Raw genomic sequence first — 20,834 nt, forward strand, 5'->3', positions numbered from 1 at the left:
AAACCAACAAGAACCACATGATTATCTCAATAGATGCAGAAAAAGCATTTGATAAAACACCCATTCCTATTAAAAACACTAGAAAGCATAGGAATAGAAGGGTCATTCCTAAAAATAATAAGCAGTATATATCTAAAACCATCAGCTAATATCATTTGCAATGGGGATAAACTAGATGCATTCCCAATGAGATCAGGAGTGAAACAAGGATGCCCATTATCACCTCTATTATTTGACATCGTACTAGAAACACTAGCAGTAGCAATTAGAGAAGAAAAAGAAATTGAAGGCATCAAAATAGGCAAGGAGGAGACCAAGTTATCACTTTTTGCAGATGACATGATGGTCTACTTAAAGAATCCCAGAGATTCAACCAAAAAGCTAATTGAAATAATCAACAACTTTAGCAAAGTTGCAGGAAAATGGAAATCTTGTAAAGCTTCCCTTCTGGCAGCTAGCTGTAAAGTCCTTTCTCTTCTGGTAACCCTAACCCTAACCCCCCTACCCTGATGGAACTGGAAACGAGATAAGATTGCTTCTTCTTTTTTTAACCCTACCATCTTAGGATCAATACTGTGTGTTGGCTCCAAGAGAGAGGAGTGGTAAAGTCCAGGCAATGGGAATGAAGTGACTTACTCAGGGTCACACAGCTAGGAAGTGTCTGAGACATGATTTAAACCCAGGACTTCCTGTCTCTAGGCCTGGCCCTCTATCCACTGAGCCACCTAGCTGTTTCCAAGATTGGTTCTTACAAAGATGAGTTCTAGTCTCAGCTCTGCTAGTGAGATGTTGGCAGGCTCTTTCCCTTGGGGGACCTAACCTTCCTTCCCTTCACAGGCCCTTTCAAATGGAATGTTCTATGGCTTTGAGAGCCATTGATGCCTATTCCCCAGGCTAGGGCAGCAAACAGTGGAAGGAGGCAGTGTGAGCTACTTACGCTTGTCATACACCAGTAAGATGGCGCTCATCCCAGCCTGCTGGTGCTTGCCGATCATGCACTCAACCCGCCACAGTCCCACTTGAGATGGCTGCATTTCGACCGTCTCAAAAACACCTTTTCCAAGACAAATGGGAGGCATAGAGAGAGCATGAGAGTAGTGGGTCTCTCCTCACTGTTTCACCCCTCTGAAGATTGTGATGTCCCCTGCCTTTTCTGGAGGCCACCCAATGCCATCATCCCTCCAAAGGGCACCATCCAGGAATCACAGTGAGATGAACCCTCCCAAACTGGAGTGCTAGAGCCTTCCCTGGCCCAATTCTGGACCTCATTTCACCTCAGCATCAGGATCATTCCTATGCTGAGTGGCAGGTGAAGCCTAAGGAAGGGTCAGAGATCTTTCCCTCATAATGGGAACCAGAAGTCCGAGGGTTTCTAGCTGAGAATAGCTGTGGAGGCAGCTTGGGAATTTGCCAAGAGGAGATTTGGCTCTGCCTTCCCAAATCTCAGGGCACCATCTTTAAAGATTGTATGAATGTCATTCTGACTTTATGACATGCCAGCTATCCAAGGGACAACAATAACTGACTGCCTCCCAGTTGGGATGGATTCAACATGGAAAAGGAGGAGATGTTATGTCTGGGTGTAGGAAAACTTATTGGGAACATGGGACACACACATACATATTCACCCACTTGCACACATACGTACATACATGCAGAAAGGCTAACAAATATCCAACAACAGACCATGAAGCACAAGTTCCTACAGTACAGACTAAGCCTTTATACACTCAAAGACACACACATGGATGCCAGTTGAATGGAGTCACTTGGCAAAGGGTTCCTGGGAGAGTTTGCTTTGGCATCCCAGTAAGGGAAGGAAGAAAAATTGGAGAAGAGGAGGAAGGAGGTCATTATAGTCAGAGAGAGCACCCATGGGCCAGATCATACCGGGATAGAGATTGTAGACCGCCATTTTGTATTCCTTCCTTGTCCGCACAGTGAACACTTGGCCACTGAAGTGAATGGAGTGGATATTTTCATTGCTACCCATGCTAAGCAGATACCATCGGACCCTTTGGTGCTGAGCCATCACCAATCCAGGCAAGGTATCCTTCATATAACCATTGATTGCTAGAGAAGGAGAACAGAGAGAAGACTAGTTTGGCCTACTAGAGGATCTCAGGAGGAAGAGGTTAAAATAATGCAGAAAGACAGAGATGTAGGGATGCGAAGCAGACCAATGTTGGCCTTCCTAGTTTGGAAGATGCTGCCTCTGCCCCAAAGACACAGTCTGACTGCTATGGAGACCCAGCTCTACAGAGAGCATCGTGAAGCTGCAGTGGCCACAGGAGCAACAATGGCAGGCTCTAGGGCAGGAGGTGGTGGCCAGGGTCCTTTCTTACCATGAAAGCGGTTGTTCCTTTGAAAACCAGGGTCATCCACCTGGACCTTGCATGGAGGCTTGCAATTCCTCTCCATGTTCTCATCAAAATACCAGCTCTTGGTCTCATCAAAGATGGTGAAGAACAGAGTGAATTCCTGGACAGTCAACTGTCGGCCATAAGATGGGTTCAGCTTGTTGGGGTGACAGATCAATATTGGCCCAATCAACCCTGAGTGCAGATCTTTTTCCTGGGAAAGGGAGGGGGAAAACCTAACTGAGCATCAAAGAAGCACGTGAAGTAGGATTTGAAGTTTGGGTCTTTGGCCTTCAAATCCCATTCTCTACACTGTGCCCAGCATTCAAGTCTAGTCAGAAGAATGACTTTTCACTGGTGGTATTTCAGGTAGTAGTTGAACTCTGAGAAGAATTCCATTGTACTAGCCACCTAGTGCTAAGACTTTGAGCCTGTTGGTTATTCTCCTTGGACATTGTCAAGCCATCCAATAGCCTTCCTAAAACTTGATACTCCGGGGACAACTAGGTGTATCAGTGGATAGAGAGCCAGGTGTACAGATGGGAGGCCCTGGATTGAAATCCAGACCTCAGACACTTCCTAACTGTGTGACTCTGGGCAAGTCACTTTAACCCCCCTTGCTAGCCTTTTCTGCTCTTCTGCCTTGGAACCAATACACAGTACTGGTTCTAAGATGGGGGTCGGGGAGGGTTATTAAAACATAATCTTTGTGCTCCGGATAGAACACCATAGTCTAGACACAGTTCGAATGGAATAGGGTACAATGGGACTATCACTTCCCTATTTTGAATTCAGTCCATGCTTTGACTTTTTGGGGCGGCCACATCCCACCGTGAACCCGTTCTGAATCCTCTGAAACCCCCAGATCTTTTCTCAGACCATCCATCTTGTACAGGTGTGAAGCTGATTTCTTGAAACCCAAGTAGAAGACTTTACATTGCTCCTAATCAGATTTCATGCTCAGGGCTACAGCCCAATCAATCTCCTAGCCTATCAAAGTCCTCTTGAATCCCGCCTGTCACTAGGTAGTTGTCTTCCCCTACTCGGTTTCGGTGTCATAGGCAAGTCTGATGAACAGACCACTTAGAGCTTTAGCTAAATCCTCCGTCACAACATGGACTAGGCCAGCCCGGCCAAGCACAGATCCCTAGGGCCCTTTCCAGGACAGGCCCACTGAGCCCCATCGAACACCAGATCATAGAACTGCTGGAGTGTCAAAGTACCCAACTGTTCATCGTCTCCATCGGGCACGCAGTAAACAGGCCTCATGCACCATTGCAGGGCACCAGCTCAGGCCGAGTGGTTTCGTTCTAGATGAGAAATTAGCTAGGAAAATAGGTCCTCACTTACCATATCGACATCAGAGAAATAAGCCCAGGCCTTACAGTCAAACTCCTTGTCAGTAGGGGCCATGTGGGGCTCTACCTTCCAAGAATATGTTGCGGTCTCCTTAGGTCTCACTTCTTTCTTTCTGAGGGCACTTTCAGGCCCCTGATGTTCCTCATAGGAAATGAGGCTGGAATAGAAGGAGTATGGCCGAGAAGCCTGGTTCTTAAAAGTGACCTGCAAGGTAGAAAGGATTCCAACGTCTCCACAGGAAGAAGTGAGATCCCCAGGCCCTTTTCTGATTCTTTGTTAGCCCATCCCTGTCCCTCCCACCCCACCTAGTCTCCCTTTCATGGTTGTTCTCTCTGAGTTCTCTCACACAATCCCAGACCTCTGAGGGTTCCTAGATTTGGCCACCTCTCCTCTCGATTTTGGATCATAGGTTGGTCAGCCAGTCAATAAGCACTGATTAAGCACCTACTGCATGCCCAAGCACTGGGGAGACAAAGAAAGGCAAAAGACAGTCCCTGCCCTCAAGGGAGTTTACATTCTAATGGGGAAGACAGTGAGGTACAGTGAGGTGGAGATAATTGAAAGAAGGTGCTAGCATTAGGAAAGATTGCAAAAGGCTTCCTGGAGAAGGTGGGATTTTAGGGGCTGGGGGGGGGGCGACTCAAAGGAGCCAGGAGGTGGGGATGAGAAATGGATGATTGTGTCTTTGATCTTGGAGGTGATAGGGAGCCACCAGAGTTGGTTGAGTGTGTGCATGGGGTGACATGGTGGGACCTGAACTTTGGGGAAATCCCTTTGGTGACTGGTTGGAGAATGTCCATGAGTAGGGACAGACCTGAAGCAGGTGGAGCCCCAGAAGCTATTGCAGTAGTCCTGGGGTGAGGTGATGAGGGCCTGCACCAGGGAGACAGGAGTGTCAGAGGAGAGAGAAAAGGGTATATTTGAGTGATAGACAGGCCTTGACGACACCTTGGATATGAGGACTGGGAAAGATGAGGAGTCCAGGATGCCCCTTAGGTTGGGAGGATCACAGTGGTCTCTGTGGTAATAGGAACATCTGGAAGAGAGGTTGGTTTGGGTGGGAAGATAATGGAAGTTGAGCTCCGGGTAGGTTAAGCTGAAGATATCTACTGGCCAGCAAGTTCAAGATGGTCAACAGACAGTTGGAGATGGGGGCTGAAGGCCATAGTAGCCTTGAGAATTGGTGGCCCAGAGGCCATAATGGAACCCATGGGGGGCTGACAAGATCACTGAATGAAATAATGGAGACAAAGAAAGACAAGGCAAGCCAGAGCCTGGACTGCTGCAGTTAGCGGATGTGACTGGGAGAAGAATTCAACCAAGGGTACCATTGAGAAAGACTGAACCAATAAGGAGGAGGAAGAGGACCAGGAGAGGATGGGGGTGCCCTAGAGAAAACCTAGAAAGGAGAGAGAGAAGTGGGTGTCAAAGCTGCAGAGAAGTTGAGAATGAGGGTGGTGAAAAGGCCATTCATTCAATCTCGTAATTCAAATATCATTAGTAACTTGGGAGAGAGCAATTCGAGCATCATGATGAAGTTAGAAGCCAGGCTGTCCGAAGTTAGGAAGAGAGAGAGAGAGAGAGAGAGAGAGAGAGAGAGAGAGAGAGAGAGAGAGAGAGAGAGAGAGAGAGAGAGAGAGAGAGAGAGAGAGGGAGGGAGGAGGGGAAATGGAGGCACTGATTTTAGACCGCTTTTGCAAAGAGGCAGGAGACATATATATGACAAGAGTGAGGGAGGATGGGGGGATCAAATGAGGGTTTCTTGAGGATAGGGGAGGCCTGGGCATATTTATACAGGCAGCAGGGGAGAGGGGGAAGAAGATAAGTGAAAGGGTGGGCATGACCAGAGATCAACCTTGCTCCCAAATGAGATTGCTTATGGGGTAGAGGGGTTTGCCAAAGTAAGGAGAGTCCACTCTTTCTGCGAGTAAAAGAGAGAGTGGCAGTAGGTGTCTGGATGATGAGATAAGGAGGAAGGGAGAAGAGAAAGCTCTCTGGTCAGACTCGGTTTGTTTGTTTGTTTGTTTTCAAGAAAGTCTGAGGCCAGGCTCTCTGCTAAGAAGTTGGGAGAAAGGAAACATGAGCGTTTTGAGGAGCGATGAAAAGGCTTGAAAATGGAAGAGCCTCTGGGTGGGGAGCAGGAGAGTGAGTCGCTTAAGGGAGGGAGATTAGGATTGTCGAGCAGCAGTGAGGACCCAGTTGAGATTATGTAACATTAGTTTGTGACATGAGGTTGTGGGATTTTCTCTATCTTCGGTCAGAGGCATGTGTGAGAGCGAAGGCCAAGGACTGTAAGAACGATCCGAGCTTGAGGCTCAGCAGGACAAGGTGGGTGATAGGAGAAGGGGGAAAAGGACGTCCCTCTTTTGAGGGATGAAAGAGAAAAGAGGTGGGTATAGCTAGTGATGGTCTGGAAGAAAGCTGAGAGGTTGAGGGACTGGAGGCCGTGGTGTGGAAGAAGAACAGGGCTCTAAGTCACAAGGGAAAGGGGGAATAGCAACAGATTGTGGTCCAGTAAGGAAACTTGAGAATTCATCAGCATGGAGGTAGTACCACCGTTGTGGGGATGGCAAGATCAGGGCTATGTCTAGCTGAAGCAGGTGGAGAGGAGCTCATGGGAAATATGTAAGCTAAGGAACTCAGAGGTTAAGCGGTTAGAAAAAGTTGGAGGCCAGGAGTTTGGGAGGAGACAGATTCCTCAGTGAGGAAAGAAAGGAAGTGTCAGTAGATAGCAGGCATTGGGAGATATTTGTAAAGCACTTCGCACAGAATCTGGAAAGTAAATAGTAGGTGTTTAATAGATGCGTGCCCCCTTCTTCTTCTTCCATAGATGATCACAGGATCCTAGTTCTAGCTCTGGTAGGAACCTCAGAGCCTTTTGTTATATAAAGCAGGAAACTAAGGCCCAAGGAGTTGACGTGAGTTGCCAAAGATCCAGAGAGTGATCCGCAGAGACAGGACCTGTGACTCCAAGCTGGGGACTCTTTACGCTATGCCGTGCTAGATGAGACTCTCCTCCCAGTTACATACATTTGAAGTGTCACAAAAGTCTGATATTCCTTGGAAAGTTGGGCGAGTCCAATGGCCAGAATTCATTCTGACCATCAGCCATGTTGAAATCAGATCATTTCTTGAGAAAACCTCTGGTTCTTAAAACCCTTGGGGGACCCATTCTTCACCTAGAACTTCAACAACTTTTCCAGGAAGGTGTCCACATAGAGCTAGACTTTATTTTCTAATCAGTACATAAGAGACCCACCTGGCATACCAACCTCAAACAAAGCTGACGTACTGCTACAATTCCCTAAATGAAAATGGAAAACTAGAGGCAGCCTGGAGCCCAATGCCTTCTAGCTTCCTTGTTAGGTAGTGCCAGTGAGTCAAAGGAAGCGTTCTGCTAAACCTGATGCTATTACAAGCACCCATACCAGAGGCCACTCTGGCTTTCCTGCCAAAACCGAACCTTGCAAAGCTGATCCAGCCACACAGCTGTGGCTCACTGTGTGCCAAGATACTCAGGGTGGGAGATCACGGGGAGAAGTGGGGTTTAGCAATCAGGTCCCAGCCCTTATACTCACTCTTTGTTCAGTTGTTCAGTCATGCCCAAGTCTTTGTGACTCAGTGGAGTCACAGTAGCTGTGTCAGAGTAGTCAGAGTAGCTACCAGTGCTCTCCATGGGGTTTTCTTGGCAAAGGCACTGGAGGGATTTGCCATTTCCTTCTCTGGTTCTTATCCCTGGACCCAACCTCTCTTCTGGTTCTGCCACGAAGGCCACACACTCCTGATATCCATTAACTGTCTTGCCAACTCTACAAGTAATTGTACAGCTCTCCCACCAAGTTCCTTTCCAGAACAGGGCCGGCCTCTCCACATAGCTCGCTGCCTATCCTTGGCTGTCCCAACTACCACCTAAACCCAGCTTCTGTCTTGTGGGAACTTTAGAGGAGCATGGCTTTTGTACAATCCTAGGCCAGTAGAATCTGGAGAAAATTGGAGTCCCTCGGGGGCAAGAAGAACCAGCCTACCCCTCATCAGTGGAGCTAGGGTGCAGGTCTCTCACACAACAGCTGCCATGTCTTGGCCTAGGCCTTGACCAGCTACAGGGCGGTCAACGTTGACATTGACTTCAGTCAGCATGGTCTGGCCAGACTTGCTGCTTTTCCCCCATCCTCTCCATTCTATAGACAGGATCCATTTGAGCCCTACAACAATCTCAGGAGGTATTAAACCTATTTATTTTATGTAATGCCAAGGCTCGGTGACAAACATGACTTGGATAAGGTCACACACCTGTTCAGGATTAAAATTCAAGTCCCCAGAAGGGACCTGATCTGATTTGTGAGTGTAAGCACAAGTTGAGAAAATAGTCTGGGGGGGGGGGGAATTATCATTATCATTATCATCAGGTAGATTTTTCTCTTGATTGATATTTTCCCAACTCACCACAATATAGTCTTCAACTTCTGCTCTGATATAAGGCCCCAGGAGTCCCAGGTGTTCAGTCAGCTCCCCATGAACCAGAGGCTCTGTAAAGGAACCATCTGCAAACTCCTGGAAAACCACTTTCTTATATTCCCAGGCACTGGTATTCTGGACCCTAAAGGAACACAGAAAGAGAGAAACCAACCAGCTGTCAGCTACTCTTAACAAATTAACCCCTTACCTTCTGGCTAGGCAATAGGGGGTAAGGGACTTGCCCAGGGTCACACAGCTAGGAAGTGTCTGAGGCCAGATTGGAAGCCAGGAGGACTCATTTTTGATCATTATCATGAGGTAGGTCATGAATGTTAGTAGCTTGCAATTCTTCTTTTGAGAATTGTTTGTTCATAATCCTTTGACCACTTAGCTATTAGAGAATGGCTTTCGGGTTGTGTGTGTGTGTGTGTGTGTGTGTGTGTACACTATATATATACTAAGGATATATACATCACATGTATGTGATAGCTGTGTATTCTGTATGTTAACTGGATATCTTGGATACCAAACTCTTACTGGAGAAATTTGCTGCAAAGAGGTTTTCTCCCATTTCCCCACCTCCCTTCGTCTCCTGGGTGCATTGATTTTGTCTGTGGAGAAGCTTTTCAGTTTCATGGAGTCAAACTCACCCTCTTTTGTTTCAGGCCCCCTCACTCTGTGCTCAGTTCCCCTGGTGAGCACCAAAGTACCCAGATGCTGCCCTTTGAGTCAGAAGAGCCCTCAGCTGACCATCAGCCTGAGCAAAAGACACGCTAACAGAAACGAGGGGCAAACCAAATGGGCAGAAGGACAAATAACCCTCTGGGAACCTTACCGGCCTCCTAGGAAGTGGGGAGATTGGTTGAGCCCATAGTCCCAGATTTTTTCCTGGGCAGCAATGAAGTAGTGGCGAGTGCGCTTCTGGAAACTGCGAGGTCCTTGGCTCTCACCATCTTCATAGATGTCAAAATCTTCCACTTGAATTTCCAGGCTGCTGTCATCATAGTTGGCTTTTTCTGTCTCTGGCTGGACTGAAGTTGAGGCAAACGGTTGTTGAGGGCTCCCAAAAGAACTGCTGCCCAAGGTAGAGGGGAGCTCAGCTCGTTTCGGACTTGTGCTCTCTGTTTGTTCCTCTCCTCTCTTGGCAAGGCTCGGGTCGGGAATGGTCTCTGTCAGGAGAAAAGCTTGCTTGTCTGACTGATGATCTTCTATAAACATCTGCTTGGCAGTGTGACTAGCCCAGAAAAAAGGATAGTTTTCTCTTGGGAAAGGCCTTGCCCAGGCTTTGGCTTTCCCTTCTCTTAAGGCCACTTCCTCGGACCTCATCCCTTGGCCAGATTTAGTAGCTGCCTGTGCTCTAAGAGAGAGAGCCTCTGCTAAGTGAGGCAGGTGCTCAGTGACACTTGAACGTGGAGTCACTTGCGTCCCGGGCCCCATGTCCAAGTTGGTCAGGGTTTCTCCAGGCACCAAATTTCCAGGATATTTTTTGAGAGAGGTCGCCTCTCCCTGGGCACTACCCACCTCTTGGCCTTCTGAAAGCTCTAAGTCAAAGGTGTCGAAAGGACTGGCACGCCCTCCGACTGCGGGCATAGCCCGATAGCCTTCCTCAGTTGCCCAGCTTCTTTCCTTGAGGTGGTTAATGTGTAATGGAGTAGAGTCTGTATAGGAAGAGGGCTGAATGAGTTGGGCAGGGCTCGGGAATGGGACTCCCTGGGCCTTTTGAGTAGGCAATGTGGAGTCATCAGGCCCCGAGGTCCCCTGGTTACTTGCAGGCCAGTATGTCAAGGGAGCGTGGGAAGTGACATCTTTCTGTATCTGGAGGGTGCTACCTTGGAGTAGAAATTGCCTTCTTTTTGACCATTGGCTTGCCATGGTCTTGTCTTCAAGCTCACTTCCTCTTTCCATCTCTGTCTGGGAATGGCTCCACTGGCTTGGACCTAGGTCTCTGTCCATTCTGTGCTCACCATGACTGTCCAAAGTATGACTCTCTGGGCTCATTTCTTGCACACTCTTTTGAAGTAGCATCCCTTCCCTGGCAAATGAATGCATCTTCTGGAGCCCTGCGTCACTGGTTGGACCACTCACTGTACTGGTCAAAAGCTGGGAGTTTGGCAAGACTAGCTCGTGCGTAGCCTTCTCAACTCCTCTTTCCAATGTGCTAGTCTTCATGTTTGACAAGAAAAGGGACTTCAGGAGTTTCTCTCTGTTGGCCCCCGAGTAGGGAGGGAGGGAGGCCGTCGTATTCTCTGAGGCGGGCCCTTCCTTCCTTTCTGTGGCTTCTTGAAGCTGTGGTCTTTGTCTGGGGGCATGTGTCCCTGAGCCGGGGACGGAGGGAGTAGGCCACAGATTCCTGGTGTCACCTGTCATTCTCACTCCTCTGAGGTCTGGCCCATTTGTGAATGTCTCCTCTGTTGGGGCCATCATGCTCTTTTGTGAGAAGGGATTCTGCTTGCTCCAAAGCTCAAGTACCGAAACCACGGTCACAGGACGATCCAGGGCAGTCTCTGTCTCCGGGTTCTGGGAGTCCTTTCTCTTCATCGCCCTCTTACTATTCCCCGAATCTGCTGGTGCCACCACACCAAAGAGAAGCCCGTCCCGGTGAGGTGACGAAGCCCTCACATTGTCTCTAGCCAGTGGGACCAAGTCTATTTTTCTCAGGGAGTCTGTGAGCTCTTTTCTCAGGCCCATGACATCAGCTGGCAGCTGAGGGGGCACAGGAAGGCCTCCGTTCCTGTCTGGAAGAGTTCTGCCATAACTACGAGAAGGCATTTTGTGAGGCTCTGTATCTTTTACTGACACGATAGCCTTCTGGATCAACGACTTGTTTTGGGAAAGCATCGGGGCATTGTGAGGGCTTCCAGAGTTGTGGGCTACTATACTGGATCTGGCCAAGGAAACGTCCCCCTCGAAGGCCTTTTCTACAGCTCCTTGAGCACTCATTTCTTGGAATCCCCCGTCCCTGAGCAGGGAAGACATTTTGCTTTCTAGGGGAACGATCTTCCCATCCATCAAAGCCACTTTTAAAGCTTTGGAGTCAGCAGGGTTAGGGTTGCTTAGGTGCATGGGTGTAGCTCTCTCAGATAGGGGAGGGACCTTGGCTTTTTGGAAAAGGCTTTCTGGATGTCTTGCCACAGGCCCTGCACTTTTCCACTGAACAGAAGAGACCCTTGCGATTGTCCCTTTTGGGTCTGCTGTCACTACGTTAGAAGATGAAACGTCTGGAGAAAAAGTAACGCTCTCCGAGGACCCTGGAAGCTCGGCATCCTTCCTCATGGCTACTCTGATTGGTGCCTGCAGATGTCCCCAGGAGGGGTTCCTGCTTTGGGGTCGGAGGCCAGGCTGTAGTAGTGGAACCCATGGCCCAGTCCTAGGGTGCTGGAACGTTTGATTTAAAGCAAGGGAATCAGTTGGCTGCCTGAGCTTTTGCGACCTGCCTAGGCCCTGGTCACCTTGCTCTCCTGGCCCAGGGCGAGAGTCCACAGGAAGAGGCTCATAGGTTGTATCTTCTGGAGCTGATTGGAACAGATTGCCTGGGTCGGCCAAGCAGTGCTCGGGAAGCCCTGGAATATGCCCAGACATCGGGTTTTGTGCCTTGAGCACCTGGCTGTCGTCCTGGTGCTGGGAATAGACTTCCACGGGGTCAGTCTGAGCTGTTGCGGTGCTTGGGGAGGGCAGCTTGCTGGAGCATGGGGGCTGATGCCCAGTGCTCCGGAAGCTTCTGGGCTCCAGGAAGCTGTCTTTCCTCAACAAATCAGCCGGTGGCTCATCGTAGTACTCCAGAGAATAGTCAGTGTTCAGGGGGCACGTGGCCACCTTCAGCAAGGCTGTCATGCCTCTGTTTCTAAACTCAGGGTTGTGGCAGCCTAGCATCCAGGTACCTGGAGATAAGGGAAGAACAGCAGCAGCTTATTAGGAAACCCAGGCCAGGGCACTGCTCTCATCTGCCCATGGGAGCATTTTCTCTTTTCTGAGGCCAGCTGGGGATGTCCTCTCCCAACATCCTTAGGGGAGGCCTGGATTGAAGAGAAGCAGAGTTGGCATCGTGCCAACTGCCATAAAGTTGGTGGCAAAGCACTTTCTGGAGACTGTCTCCCGTGAATTTGACGCCTGGGGCAAATGCATTCCAGGAAGCTTTAGCCCTACTTGACAGGTGAGGAATCCTTGCCAGGGTCCCCCAATGCTGAAGTGTGTGAGGAGGGAGAGCTCTTCAGGACTCCCACTCCACCATGTGCCTGTCCTCCTACTCTGACTGTCTTGACTTCTCCCTCTCTCTCTCCCCCTTGCCCTTTCCCCTTCTTCCCTCCTTCCTCCTCCTCTTTCTTCTCTCATAAACTGACCATACCATGGATTTCCAATGTATTTTTTAAACCCTTCCCTTCCGTCTTAAAATCAGTACAGTAGCCTGGTTCCAAAGCAGAAGAGAGGTGAGGGGACTTAAGGGACTTGCCCAGGGTCTCACAGCTAGGAAGTGGCTGAGGTCACACGATGCCAGGACCTCCCATCTCTAGGCCTGGCTCTCTATCCACTGAGCCACCCAGCTGCCCTCTTCCGTTTTGATCTTTCTGTATACCAGCCCTGGGAAGTTATTGGCTCAGAGACAGTTGGGCCCATTTTCCAGATGGGTGGATGGGAGTGACTCACTCCAGAACCCAGAATGCATCCGTCAGTCCCTAACCACCTCATTTCCCCCAAGGCCTGGAGAGGAGAACTAGAAATCCCCAATACAAACTGAACTAGGCCTTCACTCAAGCCTGGAACTAGATTGCCAGAGGAAATGCTGGGCATGCCATGCCAGCCAGAGTGGTTCCAAATAAGAGCCGAGTGGAAAGAGAAGCAGGAGCTGTGGCGGGGAAACTGCTTCCTTTTCTTGCTGTGGCCCTCATTTCCAGCTGCCTTCTTGGAGACGGCCTTCCTCAGGTGAGAGCAAGGCCTCTCTTTGGGTCTGAACAGGGATAAAATGAGAGAGCTGGACCTCAGGTGGGAGCCTTGCTGGGAGAACCCGTCGGGGAAGTGGCTGCCTGAGGCTTGGGGGGCAGGTGCTGCTCTTCATCCAAGGACCCCCCTCCCTGGCCTCTAAAGGGACCTAGAATCCAGCTGCCTCCTGTTTGTTCTTTAGGACACAGTCTTTCTCTCAGGGACAGCAAGCCCAGTGGCGGAGGGATCTTGGTGCCTCGGCTGGCCCAGCAGGACAAACACAGCCTTCATTAGAAAACCTTGACTGGGCTCTCCCCCAGGATGAGGTGTCCTTGCCACAGAGGGCTCTTTGCCCTCTTCCTGGGGCCTGAAGTGGCCAAGTCAAAGGACAGCACATATCAGCACAGGCACGCAGTGTAGCTACATGCTCTCACACATAGACACAGTCACATGCTCGAGCACTTGTACGTGAAGGAGCACACAAATCACGGTATCTCCTAGCTAGAAGGGACTCCAGAAGCATCACGCCCAATCCCTCCCTGAACAAGCAGCCCCCAAAGCAGTCAGCAGGACTCATCTTGAATTATGTGGCATAAAGAGAAGCCCATCGCCTTCCCAGACAACCCCTGGCACTTTCGGGTACCTCTAACTGTCAAGTAGTTTTTCTTGCCACTGAGCTGAAGTATGCCTCTTCAGTGCCCTCCTTCACTCTTACTCCTGCTCTCTGGGCACAGACTGAGGCTCTGGAGTGTGCCTGAGACTCAGTTTCCCCATTTGGACTACTTGGTTTCTCAGGGGGTTCCAGTTCTGTCATTCTGAGGGAAGGCTTGTTTTTCCCCCAGTGGCCACTGCTTCCTATTTCTCCAAACCCATCAGTTTGGGTTTTAGCCTCAGCCCAAAGATTTGCTACAATGTAGACACCCTGAGGGCTATACTGGCACAGCCAGTGGTCCCTATTCTGTGTAACTGACCGGGGTTATCCATGGTCATGTAGACAGTCTCCCCAGAAAATGGGAAGAGGGTGAGCGTGTCCTCAAAGACCATCTTGTGCTTGAAGGTGTAGCCAGAGAAGAAGACAGACAGGAAGTCGGTCTGCGCCCCAACACTGAGTATGTGCCAGTAGGTTACCTCGTGCAAACAGGCGGCCAGCTGTAAGCTGTTGAACACGTAGCCATTGATACCTGCAAAGACAGTGGAGGCTGTCAGAGATGTGTGCCAGTCATCAGTCAAAGCACTGGCCTGAGGTGAGTCTGCGTCAGAGATCTGAGGATCTCGCCTACCCAGATATAACTCTGCCATCACGAAGAGCCTGGCCCTCTTCTCACACACAAAGGGAGGAGTCAAGCAGGCGGAGGGGCCAAAGAACGAAGAGATGCTGCTAGATCTTGGGACTGGAAATCACTCAGTAAAGAGAAGACCTGGAGGCCAGGAAGCTATTCCTTGGCTTGGTTCCAGAAAGGAGGACCAGAGACCAGCAGGAAGGTGAATAGCCACGCTTTATGAATGCCAAGAAACAAGCATCCAGTAAACGCCCAGTCTGTGCCACGCACTGTGCTGGGTAGGGGAAGTTGGGAGGCAAAAGGAAAGCAGTCCCTGCTCTCCAGGAGCTGACATTCTCTTGGGGTGCCCATAGAAGGGGATACTGGATGCCTCCAAAAGAAAGAAATCAGTCCAAGCGTTTTAGGGAAGGGGGATGCACCTGAGTTGAGCTTGGAGGGTCAAAGTGGCCAAGGACCTTTCAGGGATGCAAAAGCGTGGAGATGAGAGATGGATCAACAAGAAGGTGCCTTGTAGAGTGCAGGCCTAAAGGGGGGGGGGTGCTATGCAATAAACCAGCCCAGCTTCTAAGAACCCCCCAGGAGAGTTCCTCCTAGAGGCAACAAGGAACCAGTGGGCCTTTTCGAGGAGGGGAGTGGGCCATGTTTCTGGCACTCATGGGTAGTGGCAGTGCAGAGGATGGATTGGAAAAGAGCCAGACCTGAGGCAAGGAAAGCGATTAGGAGGCAGCTGTGGCTCCAGCTGAGGGGAGATGAGGGCACCGATTAGGAGAAGTCGAGGATGACACTGAGGTTGACCTGGCTCATTGGAAGGATGACAGTGGACTCAAATCCAGAAGGAAATCCAGAAGAAGGGTGGATCAGATGGGGTGGGGGAAATAATGAATGTTTCTTTGGGAAATACTGAATTCGAGAAGGGCATCTGGTTCAAAATCTCCACTAGCCAGTTGTTGCTGCAGGCCTGGGCTCAGAAGCCAATCCAGGTCTGGCTAAATAAATACTTGGAGCTGGGAGTCAGTGGCATAGAGATGGGGACCATGAGGCCAACCAGCAGAGAGACACAGAGAGATGAGAAGAGGGCCTGGGACAGAGCCTTATCTGGCTGCAGGCTTTTGGTTCTCCACCTCTGCCTCTGCCTTCCCTTACCAAATTCTACTCCCTCCAGTCCCTGAGCTCCTCACTTCTTTCCCAGATGGTCTCCTCTGCACTGGCTACTCCCTCCTCTTTTTGCCCTTTAACCCTAATCCTAACCCTTGGTGAGCCAGTTCAAAACTCTAGACCTTTCTCCTATCTGAAGTCACTTCTCCCTTATCATTTCACCAGTTTCACCCTGGATCATCCTCACTATCTTCCACCTTCACTCCTACATCCCTGCTGCTGAGCTGGGGGCGGGAGAAGAACAGGAAATTGACTGTGTACATGTTATGTTACATAACTTCAGCTGGGTCCTCACTGCTGCATGGCAATCCTACCAGGTCTCCCTCAGCAGCTTGTTTTTTAACTCTCCACTATGGCTTTTCCTAGCTCCTTCATCCTTCTTCAAATTTCCTGTGGCTCCTCCCCCCTCCCCCACTGGGAGATTTCAGCAGGGAATTTTGCCTTGTAGTTTACAAAAAGGAAAAAAGTGAGGTCATCTGCCATGAACTCCCTCTTCTCTTCTCTTCCTTAGCTCAGACCACTTGGATATGCTTTTGCTACTATCTCCTTTTCATTCACATCTGTCTCATTCAGAGAGGGGGCCCTTCTCCTTGCCAAAGCAGACTCCTCTCCCTGCTCACGTGACCCCATTCTATCCCATCTCTTCCAAAAGACTGGCCCCTCTGCCTACAATCTCTCCTCCTTGGTTTGCTCCAGGCCAACTACAGACAAGCGCATGTTTTCCCATTTGATCTTTCCATCCCTAAACTCCTCAAAAAGGCCACCTACAATGGGTGCCTCTACTTCCTCCCCTCTCACTCTCTTCTTAACCCCTTTGGATGGGAATTGCTCCCTTCAAAGTTCCCAGTGATCTCTTCATTGCCAAATCCAGGGCCTTTTCTCCATCATCCTCCCCCTCTTCCTCCATCTCTGCAGCTTTTGATACTGCTTGATCACCTTCTCTACCTTGGCACTCACTTCTCTCTAGGCTTTGAAGAGACCTTTTTCTCTTAGTTCTCCCCTGACCTAACCCTAATTCATCTCAGTCTCCCTCACAATCTTCTTCCTGCTGACTGTGGGTATCCCCCAGAGTTCTGTCCTGGGGCTTCTTTTCTTGTCTCTCTTTGCTACTTCACTTGGAGATCTCATCAGTTCCCATGTCATCCCTTCACTGGTACATGTCCTATCTACCTATCCTGCCACAGTCTCTCTGCTGACCTCCAGCTTCCTTTCAGACATCTTGCACTAGAAGCCAAATAGACATCAGGCTGCCTCATTTTAAAGCCCCCCCTCCCCCATCACCAACTTCCCTATTTCTGCTGAAGGCCACACCATCTTCTCATCTCTCAGACTTCCATGCTAGTTGGCATCCTCAACTCCTTACTGCGTCTTCCCTGCCCCCCCAGATCCAGTCTGTTGCCCAGAACCATCCATTTAACTCAGATACAAATGCTTCTTCTCTCCTCAGCTATTGCCATCATTCTGGTGTTGGCCCTCAGCATCTCATGATGAGACTATTACAACATCCTGCTGAAAGGTCTTCCTGCCTCAAGTCTTTCCCCACTCTAGTCTCTCCTCCATTCATCTGCCAAGGTAAGTGGAGGGCTGAGCACACCACATACCCTTTTCTCAATCACCTCTAGGATGAAATACGAAATGCTCTCTGACCTTTCAAGTCTTCGCACACTTTGGTCTTCAACATGTCCAGGATCTTCCAACAAGAGCCATCTCTTGGCTCTGGCCATCTTCACTGGCTATCTGTTTCACATACTGGAAACACTGTCCCTCCTCATCTCCGGCTACTGGTTTCCTTGAAGTCTCATCTTCTACAGGAAGCCTTGCCCAATCCCAATTAATTTTAGGGCCCCCTATTGTTAAATTATTTCCCATTTATCCTATAGAGAGTTTGCACATAATTATTTGTTTGTTGTCTCCCCATTAGATTGTGTCCTCCTTGAGGACAGGAACTGTCTTTGGCCTCTTTTTGTATCTCCAGTGCTTAACATAGTGTCTGGCACATCACAGGGGCTTAAATATATATATATATATAGACGGGCTGACTCCACCCATCGTTAGGGAGAAGATCTTGGGTGAGGATTCAAGGACGAAGGCAATGGATAAGAAATAGTAAGATGGCTAGGAGAGCCAAAAGAGACAGGTGTCATGCAAATGGAGAGATGGAGAGTGAAGAAAGCATTCCAGAGGATATACAGGGTCAGATTTCACAGGAAAGTCAAGAAAGAGGAAGCTCCACCAAGAAAACCCATTGGATTCATCGGTGGCTTTGGCAAGAGTAGTTTCTGTTGAGTAAAGACGTTGGCAGCCAGAGTGAAAGGGATTGAGATATGTATGAGAAGAGAACATGTGGATGGGGGGGTGTCTGTCTGTCTGTCTGTGAAAGGGAAGAGGGGTAGAGCTTGGGAACATGGAAGGGCCAAGGGAGAGCTTTTCAAGGGTCAGAGAGACTGGCATGATGGTAGGGGAGGAGTTAATAGACAGCAAGAGATCGAAGATGGTGGAGACAATCTTTCAGATGACATTAGAGGAGATGGAATCGAGGGGTTGGCCTTGGGGAGGAGAAAGGTCACCTTCTTTGTTACTAGTGGATTGAAGGGGAGAATAAGAGGTGACAACGAAGGGCTTTGGTGCTGCCTCTCAACCCCGAGGTCCAAGGTCAGCTCCTTTGCATGGAGACAACATTCCCTTCCCTTCCCTTCACTATCACTGCCACTTCCTGGATGCTGATCTCCTCAGAGCTTACTGTGCATGACATTGGAGGTGTAGAACTCAGAATCCTGGGGGTGCACTTCAGCTGCGTCCAAGCTGAGCCGCTGCATGTTCTCTGGCAAGTACCAGCTGCGGTTCTCATCAAAGACGGAAAAGAGGAGCACGTTCCTCTTGTCCGACATCATCTAGAGAAACCAAAAGAAGACCGTTCCCGTTGGCGAGGGCCACCATCCCACCAATGCCCATGACCACTTCCTGGTGACTCAGTAGATGCTCTTTAAGAGCTGCCAAGGCCAAAAACATCATCACCCTTAGTCCAAGGTGGCAAGAAGCCTCTCCAAACCAAAGAATAAACGTCTAGCCAGCCTGTCCCCAGGCCCACCCTCTCAGGGTTGGAAATGATGGTGTGAACCGTCATCAAAAAGGAGGCCCCTCTGCCATGTCCACGACAAGTGATCTTTAGGCCTCTCACTGGGGAGCAGGAGCTGCTGCCGTTTGGGGCTGCTCTCATAGTCAGGTCCTTTGCCCTCACGTTTAGTCTCAACGGACTCAATTACATTCTCTACTTAATGTTCCTGGTTCTGCCTTCCGAGGCCAAGCAGAATAAGTGTCTTCGCTCTTTCACATGACAGCCCTTAAAGTACTTAAATAGACTTTGACTTCTCTTTTCTAGGTTCTGTCTTAGAATTGATACTGTGGTTCCAAGATCAGTAAGGGCTAGGCAATGGGGGTGAAGTGACTTGGCCAGGGTCACCCAGCTAGGAAGTGTCTGAACTACATTGGAACCCGGGACCTCCAGTCTCTAGGCCTGGCTCTCAATCCACTGAGCCACCCTGCTCTCTAGTTCTCTTAGCCAGCCTTCTTGATCCCTGATCTTGGGACTTTGCATCCTCTGTGCCATCTCTAGTACAGACTTCCTAAAACGTAGTCCCTACAACTCCATGCCAATACCCCAACATGGCCCAACTAGAGCCGCACATGAGAGTTCCCTGGTATGTCTCTCTTAATACAGCCTACTGTCAACCCAACCATTTCGGGGGTCATATCACTCTGCTGGCCCCTGTTGAGCTTGCAGTCCATTAAAACTCCCAGATCTTTTCCAGCTACCTGCTGCCTGCCTATGCCTCCGCCATCTTGTACCCACACCTAGGATTTTCCCTTCATCACTACTGAACGCCACCTTTTTTTATCCCAATATTCTGTCCAATGTGTTCTAGAGATCCTGGCTTTGGAGCTTCTGCAGTGTGATAGAAGAATGAAAAAGCATTTATTGGGGGGCAGCTGGGTTGCTCAGTGGATTGAGAGTCAGGCCCAGAGACAGGAGATCCTGGGTTCCAACCTGCCTCAGCCGCTTCCTAGCTGGGTGACCCTGGCCAAGTCACTTGACCCCCATTGCCTAGTCCTTCCAGTTCTTCTGCCTCAGAACCAGTATACAGTATTGATTCTAAGAGTACTGGAAAAAAGGCATTCATTAAGTACCTACTGTGTGCTGTGCCGAGCATTGGGGAGACAGACACGAAAAACAAAGACAGTTCCCAAACTCAAGAAGTTAAAGGGAGAGCTAGGACCCCGAGAGCAATGGTGGCCAGGGAGAGGCCCCATTTCCCACCGAGTAGGAAAGCAGTGGGGTAGACTGATGCCCCCTCTCATGGAGCAGCAGCAGAGTTGACTCCATCCTAATTCCCAGTTGCAGAACTCAGAGAGGGCGCCCACACAAGGGAGCTGGGCTGCCGGGGCTCTGAAGGAGATGGCTGGAGAGTTGGGAAGGACCCTAAGCTGTGGTCTTCCTCACCTCATCACCTTTCTCTGACACCTCCTCGCTGACTTTCCTATCTCAAGTCTCTGCCCCGGGGCTCCCGCTCCCCGCTTTGTGAGCTCCCTGTTCCCTCCAGGATCAAATCTTCAGTTCTCTCTCTGGGGACTCGGGGCTCTTCACAAGCTGGCCCTTTCCTGGGTTTCCCATCTCCTGAGGACCGCCTTGGTTCTATGCCATCTGCCTTTTGGCTACGCTGGCCTCCTGGCTCTGCTTCTCAGGCGAGATATTCCATTTCCCGTGGCTGTAGGTAGACAGGGGAGCCCAAGCCTGGGAACAGGACCTCTGACTCCACAGGCAATGGAAACTCCCTCGAGGAAAGGCCAACAGCCAAGAAGCTCCCCCTATCCCTGGGGAGAACTTGCACATGAGCCTAGGTCCTCCCTGGCCCCGTGCACACACCTCTCTTCTCTTCCTACTTTGTTATTATCTGGCCTGGCCCGGGGGCTGGTGGGGGGATCCAACTTGCTCTTCTGCCCTGCCACTGCCCGCTGCCCGGGGCAACTGGCAACCGGGAACAAACACAGCAAACCCTCATCAAGGCCTAGTAATAAGGGAGCGGGCAGGCGGGCACGGGCTCCTCTTTCTTGGGCCTCTCGGTATTCTCTCAGAGGCTCTGCCACCCTACAAATGGTATAACGGGCTCTGAGCAGCTCCGTCCCCTTATGATGGCGCTCTCCCTCCCCCTTGTTTCCCTGGAACCCTTCGGTCCTCAGCTCCGATCACGCCTTGTGCAGGAGGCAGGTACTACGGCATGGGTTAAGAGGTTTGTAACCCAGAACAGTCTTAGGG

At 50.1% G+C, this 20,834-nt stretch overlaps 1 protein-coding gene across 3 annotated transcripts in view; it reads right to left on the reverse strand.

The window, feature by feature from the left end:
- The window catches only part of F8 (coagulation factor VIII), a 71,414-nt gene that overhangs the window by 17,776 nt on the left and 32,804 nt on the right, over window positions 1-20,834 (reverse strand). For all 3 annotated transcript variants that reach the window (XM_056809881.1, XM_056809879.1, XM_056809880.1), the window contains exons 12-19: window positions 18,264-18,414; window positions 14,060-14,269; window positions 9,010-12,052; window positions 8,163-8,316; window positions 3,711-3,923; window positions 2,346-2,574; window positions 1,891-2,073; window positions 938-1,054 (exon numbers count right to left, since the gene is read on the reverse strand). In XM_056809881.1, coding sequence (XP_056665859.1) covers window positions 938-1,054; window positions 1,891-2,073; window positions 2,346-2,574; window positions 3,711-3,923; window positions 8,163-8,316; window positions 9,010-12,052; window positions 14,060-14,269; window positions 18,264-18,414 — 4,300 coding nt within the window. The remainder of the gene's footprint in view (window positions 1-937; window positions 1,055-1,890; window positions 2,074-2,345; window positions 2,575-3,710; window positions 3,924-8,162; window positions 8,317-9,009; window positions 12,053-14,059; window positions 14,270-18,263; window positions 18,415-20,834) is intronic.

The sequence above is a fragment of the Monodelphis domestica genome, chromosome X, assembly GCF_027887165.1.
Source record: "Monodelphis domestica isolate mMonDom1 chromosome X, mMonDom1.pri, whole genome shotgun sequence".
Taxonomy (NCBI): Eukaryota; Metazoa; Chordata; class Mammalia; order Didelphimorphia; family Didelphidae; genus Monodelphis; species Monodelphis domestica.